At 36.2% G+C, this 8,777-nt stretch overlaps 1 protein-coding gene and 1 pseudogene across 1 annotated transcript; both read right to left on the reverse strand.

Moving 5' to 3' along the window:
• On the reverse strand, positions 1-2,780 carry LOC127076809 (heat shock 70 kDa protein 8-like; annotated as a pseudogene).
• LOC127076810 (uncharacterized) lies at positions 2,720-4,430 on the reverse strand. The gene has a single exon (XM_051018599.1). It carries the CDS (start codon positions 3,913-3,915, stop codon positions 2,848-2,850), a length of 1,068 nt encoding a protein of 355 aa, XP_050874556.1. The 5' UTR covers positions 3,916-4,430; the 3' UTR covers positions 2,720-2,847.
• Positions 4,431-8,777: the final 4,347 nt, after the last annotated feature.

An 8,777-nucleotide genomic window follows, 5' to 3' on the forward strand; every position in this document is an offset into this window, starting at 1 on the left:
TATCTATAAATCTTTGTATTTCACCATCATTTGGAAGGTTTCCTAATTTGACACACAGGTATTTCTTATTCCTCTTGCATTTCAAGCCAGTACAATAACCTTTTTAAGAGTATCTAACAAGACACACATGTACAAGGCTTTGTTCTCTGCTTGCCACCTGTTACACTAGAGTGCCTTACAAGAGTGAAGACTTGCTGACTCAGCATTCACATGTTACTACCCATATGAATGATTTGACTTCCTTGAAAATTACATCACAAACATTATACATGTATTAGAAATCAAGTGAGTCAGAAAATTACATCACAAACTTCAGAGAATCAGCCGAAGTAGAAGGATTAGAAAAAAAATTCTTGTATGTATTATATCCATAACACTACAAACTTTATACATGTAAATGAACTTCTGTTGCTGAAACACAGGAAAAACAACTAAAAAAGGCACAATGATGCATGAAATATCAACTTGTGCCTTTGTTGAGAGTAACCAAATCCATTGTGTCACCAAAGGTTCTATGTAGGGCCTCAGCACACCAACCATGCGCATCATCAACCATAGGCATCACAGGAACTGCAGCTGCACGGGTTCAAGGCATCACAACAGTAGTTAAAACTCTCAGCTTGATGGCAGTATCTAGATCCATGCACACACTGATTTCAGGAACTCCTTTTAGTGCGTCAGGTATTGCCATTATCTTGAAATATCCCAACAAGTGGTTTTCTTCTGGCTGCTTTCCCTCCCCGCCTTCGTAGACAGGTATCAGTGCCTCGGTTTGATAGTCATGAGTAGTTGTAAAAAGTAGATCCTTATGTGCTGGCAATGTGGTGCTCCTCGGAATTAGAGACAAATATTTTTCCCATCAGCTTGAATTCCAATGGCAAGAGGTGTGGCTTGAATCTTTAGCAAGTCCAAGTTTCCCAAGGGATCAACATACCTGAAGCGATAGCTCCTTTGGTTGCCGCACCACAAACGGCGCCTTCCAAAGGATTTATACCACTATAAAATTCGGTTCCTTTGCATATGTTGGTAACAATATTCTTCACCTTTGGGATATAAGAACATCCACCAACAATTATCACATCATTTACATTTTCAGCTTCTACCTTTGTGTCATGTAAACACTAGATGACAAGGCTTTCACACTTTTCAAACACCTCTTTGTTCACCTTCTCAAACTCAGCACTGTCAACAACCTTGTATACCTTCAAACCATCTCCCAATTCTACATTGACCTGAACACTGGTTAGAGACGAAAGCTGATGAATTGCATCCTGGGTTGCAACTCGAAGCAATGCGATTGATTCAATTTCTTTGATCCCACGGTTCTTGAATGTAGTTTCAAAATCCAGTAAGAGATGACGCATAATATTCTGAAGCAAATCTTCTCCACCAATAGTACTTCCTGCCAACGCTTTTATCTGGGATACTCCTCCACCGGTAGCAGTCACAGCAACGTCACAAAAACAAGCACCTATATTGAAAATGAGAGCAATTTTCTCACTTCCACTGCCCATAGATTTCTGAGAAGCTTTCTGTTGTTGCAGTCTACATATGCCACTGCTGTTGGTTCGGGCATCATCCTGAGAATGTGAAGACCAACCATCGTACAAGCACGCTGTAGGTGGGTCCGCTGGAAACGACTGAAGGAAACTGGAACTGTAAGCACTGCATCTTTTATTGGTCCTTTCAGATGAGTTTTCGTCATCACTCTTAAATCCATCAGAATCATTGCAAGGGCTTCTTCTAGGGTAGTGGCTCTCCAGACATTGTTGACTAATGCAGCAATGTATGGTTGAACGCCAATATCTAAGGTCTGCACAAGAAAAGGGAGATACTTACTAGCACGGACTACTGGATCAGTATCAACTCTGCCAATGAGGCGTTTCATGTTGAAGATTGTATCTCCATAGAGCATCTCCTGCTCGTTGGAGAGTGGTTTGATAACTCCACTAGAAGGGACTTCATCTTTGAAAGTCACAAATGATTCCATAAACTTTTGATTTCTTCTGTTTTCTAAAAGCGTGACTTGGGAACCATTCCACACAGCAACACTGCATAGTGAGGTGCCAATATCGAATCCAACTGCTATATAAAAAAAAAAGTATCAAATTTTCCTCAAATGCCACAGTATTTCCAGGCTCTGCCATCCTGCATTATGCAGACGAGAAAATTGGAAAAATCGTAGCAATTTGCTGAACAATATGATGTAAAATTGATTATGATTCATCCATTTTACAGTTGATAACTATATAATAATAACATACATATCATTACGACAGCAGAAAAGAAAAATACAAAATAGTATGATTGTTATGCTGTTTAACAAGAAACAAGCATAGTATTCAAGTTCCATAAAGAAAATAACAAATATCTTCCATCCAAGAATTAACCTATCTAATTATGCTCAATCAACAATAAATCATTCTGTTAATTAAAACCAAATACCGAAATAAAACAAGGTGAAGTATGATTTTCATAGGGTACATTCTTGAATTTAGATGAAACTCGTAAGGAAATGAAACACTATAATGTTTTGTTCAAGCACATCAAACATGAATTAAGAAAACAAGAAAGTTGCGTGATTGATATATTGTGGTAAAGGTACTAGTAAAGAAAGAAGAATAAAGCAAGCAATGATAAACCTGTGAGTGGTGAATGGTGATGCAGTAACAGGTCAACGTGGAACAAGAAAGAGAGAGAATAGTAGAAGACGCGGAAGTGAAGCGAATGGTGATCCATATATCATTCCATGTTAAAAAATGTAAATAGTTCATTCCCTCGGATACATCATCATAGAACCATGGCTAGTATAGTATACAAATTTCCATTAAAAAAGAATGACCCTAGCTAGTTAAAATGTGAGCTGAAAGACTTCTTCTTGTGTCGTTGTTTAATCTTTAACTTCACATTTATACCACTATCAATGATGGAATTAAGAACAATCTGAAGTTTTCCCTCCACCCTTTCTCCTTTCCTAGGAGTGTAAATAATATCATGAATATCATCAGCCAATGCTCTCTGAGCCAGAATTTTCCCCACAGCAGCACAAGTGGTTTTATTCTTGGTTGAAGCCAGGTCAAACTTGAGATCCTTGGAAATGGAATGTGCCACAACGACAACCTTGCTAGTTACCCTATGAACAATGCAGGCACGGACAGAGGCTTTCGATATATAAATGTCCAAGCAAAATGGTTCATGATAAGGACCTGTAAGCTGGTTAAAAGTGGGAACCCTCTGTCTCTTGTTCACAAGAGACACGTCATTGATTTCGTCCATCCGGGGCTTAACACTTTTAATGTTTCTTCCAAAATCATTAACTTTGGGAAGCTTCTGATCCTTGGGAGTCACATTTGGTGTTGTTTTAGCTTTAGCTTCTTTAGCTTTGTTGATTAACTCAGTCTTGTTGTTTTTCTTCTTGGATGATTTCTTCTTGTGAAACTCTAGATTATACTCTTCAAACTCCATGGAACTACGCTCTAGCTTATAAAACAGACTGCCATGAACTCGCATGTTGTCTATGTCTTCAAAATCAAGTTCATCATCCACATCCGTGGAATGAGAATCAAGGGGTTCATCAATGACACGGTGACCACCAGAAATGGCTTCTGATGCAGCCAAATCCCCTTGTCGCCAGGCTTGTGCCACCACAGACGAGACCCCCCAAGCATCATGGTCAACAAGCTCAATGTCAAATCCACTTGAGGGGTGATTGAAGTTGGACAAAAACGGCGAAAGATGAAGGTTGCTACTAGAATTATACTCAGAAGGTTGTTCGGATAGAGAACTCGCTGAAGCAACATCATCCTTATTGGGAACAGTGGTGAGAGAGTTGTAGCATAAATTGAATGCACTCAACTTCACTACGAAACGTTGATTGTGTATGGAGGCGGCCTTTCTTGCAAGCATGGACAACATTATGATCTTAGTTATGAAAAAGAAGCAGTTGTTATAAGTAACAAGTATAAGAATCCCAGGATTCAAAAATAATTATTTTTGCAGACAAAAATGTGAACAATGGTCACAGAAGCAAAACATCAAACAGTTGGTGAACATTGAGAATTAAGACCAAATAAGGGTGAAGCATAACACAATAGGTTGAATTACAAAATTGAATCTTTGGTGAGAGGTTGAATCTTGAAGCCTAATAATATGGTAGAAGTCAACCAGGGACCATGAAGAGGTTGTTGATGCCGTTTCCTTCTTCCCCGATGTAATGTGTCTTGTGTCGTACAATTTCGCTCCTTTCAATTTCTGTTCCAAACTAAAAAAAAAAAATCTTCAATTCTTTTTCGTAACACCCTATGTTTGGTATGAGTGAAATAGATATAGAGAGTTTGCTAAGAGACAAGTTCGAAAGAGATATGAAACTTAGAAATAGGGAAGAAAGATAGGATTTTGATGGGACACATTATTTTTCCCTTTCTTCACTCAAGTGGGAAGAGTGTGTGAAAAACAACCGGTAATAAACAATTCTCCTTTAAAATAATAGTAAATATTAATTATTATTTAAAATTCTAATTAAAATATAATGAATTATATTAATATATGAAAGGGTGAATTGTATAAGGAATACGACTCCAACCACTATCATGAGATCCTGAATAAGTCTTCGACTAGGTATCAGGGCTAGGTATTTGGGATACTTTGCCCAAATGGAATTCTTTTAAATAAAGTTTGGGGTGAATTTCTCAAGCGATGTTTCAGACGAGTCCATCAAGTAGAGTTTAGGGTAAGCCTTTCAAGCAGAGTTTGGACAAGTCCCTCAGGCAAAGTTTATGACGAGACCCTCAAACAGAGTTTGGGCGAGTCCCTTAAACGTTACAGACATTGGCACATGCATCATAAAATAATTCTAATGATGGTTTTGCCTAGGAAAGACTAAACGACCTGAGACCCTGCACGCGTTAGAGACGTGGGGAGTCTCTCAACATTCGTTTGCATACCTAGGGGGAAATTATCGTTACCAATTTGACTTAGTTTTTAGTTCTATAAAAGGACAACCTCCTCCCATTTTCAAACATTTTATCACACACTTCCGTCTTAGAGCACGCAATTTATCTTCTCCAAACTCAAACTCCCACTTATGATCGCCTACATGTACACATCTTCTTCCTTTTCTTCATATTTTCCCTTTTAGTCATTATGAAAATTCTCAGAACTGATGGTGGAGGTGAGTACAACTCTACAAAATTCATAAGGTTTTGTGAGGAGAATGGAATTAAGCATAAGATTATCGCTTCATACACTCCTCAACATAATGGTCTTCTTGAAAGAAGAAACAAAACTTTGCTTAATATAACAAGGAGCACGCTAAAGGAGAAGAAGCTCTGTCACACCTTGTAGGGAGAAGTTGTTGCCACTACATCATATGTGCTCAACAGGTGTCCAACCAAAAAGCCGAAGGAAATTGTTCCTTTAGAGAAGTGAAGTGGAAATAAGCAAAGTATGAGCCATCTGAAAGTGTTTGGTTATGTTTGTTACAAACATGTTCCATATGCTAAGAGAAGGAAGTTGGATGACTGAAGCAGAATCTTCCTTTGAAGGATCCTCTAAAGGAGATTCTACTTCTGAAGATGAGTCAGAGTCTGAAGGTGACTCTGATGCTGAAGACGAATCTGAATCTGAAGGTGAATCTAATTTTGATCCAAATTTTGATGATGATGATTCATACTCTGATGGTAATCATGCCTCTGAATGTGGTCAAGCCTCTGAAGGTGGTCAAGCCTCTGAAGGTAGTCCAACATATTTGATATTGTTCCAACATATGAAAAAGATTATGAACAGGTCCATAGGCAACAAAGAATCAAACAAATACCAATAAGATTTATAGAGTTTGATATGTTGCAAGATATTGAGATAGACTCTGAAGGAGAAGTCATTCAGTGTGCCACGTTGGTAGACTCTTAACTAGTGAGTACTGAAGAAGCTCTCAAGAATAAAGTATGGTTGAAGGGCATGAAAGAAGAACTTGAGTCTATAGAAAGAAACAAGACTTGGGAGTTGTATGAGCTTCCAAGGAACAAGAAAGTCATGAACGTGATATGGGTTTACAAGGTGAAACTAAAGCCTGATGGATCAATTGGCAAACACAAAGCAAGGTTAATAGCTAGAGGATTTATACAGAAAACTGGTTTAGATTACTTTTAAGTATTTGCACCTATGGCTAGACATGAAACAATCAGAAGGTGGTTGTTATATTTGTTAATATAAATTAGCCTTTATTGCATTTAGAGGTGAAATATGCATTTCTAAATGGTCTTTTACAAGTGGAAGTTTATGTATCATGACCTCCTGGATTTTTGAAAAATAATCAGGAAGTGATGGTGTACAAGTTGCATAAACCCTTGTATGGACTAAAACAAGCTCCTAGAGTCTGAAATCTGAAAATTGATTCATTTTTCAAGCTTCAAGGATTCAGAAAATGTGAGATGGAGTATGGTGTTTATATTCAGCATACATCTGATAACAATATGATTATGGTGTGTCTCTATGTTGATGACATATTACTAACATGAAGTTGTTCAGAAGAGATAGCTAAGTTCAAGAAGGTGTTGAAGGATGAGTTTGAGATGACTGGTCTAGGAAACACGACAAATTTTCAGGGATGGAGATTATGTACTCTAATAAGGGTATAATCTTGTATCAACTGAAGTATGAACTTGAGCTTCTGAGAGATTTGTGCTAATGAATTGCAAGTCTGCAATCACACATGCTGAAACAAATCAAAAGTTAGATTATGATATTGAGGGTGATGATGTAGATACTACGACTTTTAAATAGTTGACAAGATCATTGAGATATCTCTATAATACCATACCTGATATTTGTGATGCAGTTGGAATGATGAGTAGGTTTACGAGCAAACCAAAGTGGTCACATTACCAAGTTGTTGTCAGGATACTAGGGTACATTAAGGGGACTTTGAGGTATGGAGTTTTGTTCCCCTATGATGCTAAATCTGATTCAGAGTTGATGCTCTATTTAGACTCTGATTGGTGTGGAGACATATTTGACATAAGAAGCACTTCAAGATATTTCTTCAAGTATCTGGGAGGTCCTATTTCTTGGTGCTCCAAAAAGAAACTAGTTGTTTTATTGTTAACCTGTGAAACTGAGTATATTGCAGGTGCTTTGTCTTCTTGTCAAGTTGTATGTATTTTGAACTTGCTGCAGGATCTAAAGGTCAAGGTAAGAAAGCCCGTGAAGTTGATGATTGACAACAAATAAGCTACAAACCTTGGCAAGAATCAAATGCTACATGGAAGAAGCAATCACATTATCACAAAGTTCCACCTTATGAGAAATCAGGTTCATAATGGAATGCTTGAAGTTGTTTACTATAGCACTCAGAAGCAGTTGACAGGTGTTTTGACCAAAGCAATCAAGACTGAACACTTTATTCATTTGAGGAATGGAATTGACGTTGTTGATTATAGTTCTGAATATGAATTAAGGTATGGTCTTGAAGTGTAATCTCAATTCAGATAGCATTCCATTTAGGTTTCATTTTATTTTAATTTGAATTGCTTTTAGCTTGAATGTTTGTATATAAGTAAAAGTTGAGTTTTCTAGTTGTAACAAAATTTTGTAATCATTTTCAGTGGAGAACTTAGTTACAATTTTTCTCTCTTATCTCTTACATATTCATCATCTTCATCTTCTTCCTTCTGGCACACCAACATTTTCTTCTGCCTTCTTATAGATTCATTGTGGAAAACAGTAAATCCTTTATATTATGGTCAATTATCCTTGTCGCGGGTGGAAAATTTACAAAGTCGTCATCATCCTTTATTTGTTCCTAAGGAACATGGAAATATAATAAAACCTACAGGTATAGGATGCGGCATTAGGATTCGATAGTCGGTTAAGTAAGGAGAATGTATTAGGAACCCTTCACCTCCATTTTACTCAATGGGATCCTCTTCTAATTCTAGGGTTGCTAGGTTTTCCTAAGGATGTTTGCTCATGTTTATTTATTCTTGCTTAATCTACTTACTTGCAAGGAGTCTTTCATTATTAAGAAAAAAAGATTTAATAAAAAAAAGGGAGGACTAAGAAAATGTTTTTGGTTATTGTATTCGCTAGAGTGTTACAACTCTATGCCTATGTACCTTCAAGTTTATTGAAGGATCAGAGCAACATAGTTCGTCTAGAAAATGTTTGTTTGTTAGTTGTTTTTAGATTATGAAAGTTCTCAATGCATCGGGCCGGAGAAAAGTTTGATAAAAATGTCTCAATGCACAACGGCAAAAAACATGTTATTTGAATGTGTTGAAAGTTGATTTTAGATTGATTATGTTGCAAAAATAACATGGTTAATTTGACTTCAAAAATTAGGGTAAACAATACATAATTATTTATTTAAGTAAAAAAGTTGAATAAATCATCAGAAGATATATAAAAATGGGATTGATTAATATTATATTGATTTGTATTTAATTACTTAATCCTAATTGGATAATTATTCTAACAAAACCGTAATTTTACCCTAATTACTAATGAAAATGCAAGATATTAATCATTTATTTGTTTGTTTTTTTGTATTTTTTACTATATTGGTAAAAGATAAATTTTTATCATGAGATATTTAATTATAAACTAACCTAATTATTTTAATTAAAATTAACTAATTTTTAATTAATCCTAATTACCCTAATTAAACATTAATCTAAAACTATCAAACCTAATTATAATCAATTATTAAAATAAAATAAATAAAACAAGCTCGGGGTGTAAAACTAGTGAAAATGTATTGGGCTATTTGTTAAGGGTGTGTG

The sequence above is a fragment of the Lathyrus oleraceus genome, chromosome 4, assembly GCF_024323335.1.
Source record: "Lathyrus oleraceus cultivar Zhongwan6 chromosome 4, CAAS_Psat_ZW6_1.0, whole genome shotgun sequence".
In the NCBI taxonomy this organism is placed as follows: domain Eukaryota; kingdom Viridiplantae; phylum Streptophyta; class Magnoliopsida; order Fabales; family Fabaceae; genus Lathyrus; species Lathyrus oleraceus.

Bases quoted from the DNA above. Each gene is read 5' to 3' on its own strand.
- LOC127076810 (XM_051018599.1), bottom strand. From the start codon at position 3,915: ATGTTGTCCATGCTTGCAAGAAAGGCCGCCTCCATACACAATCAACGT.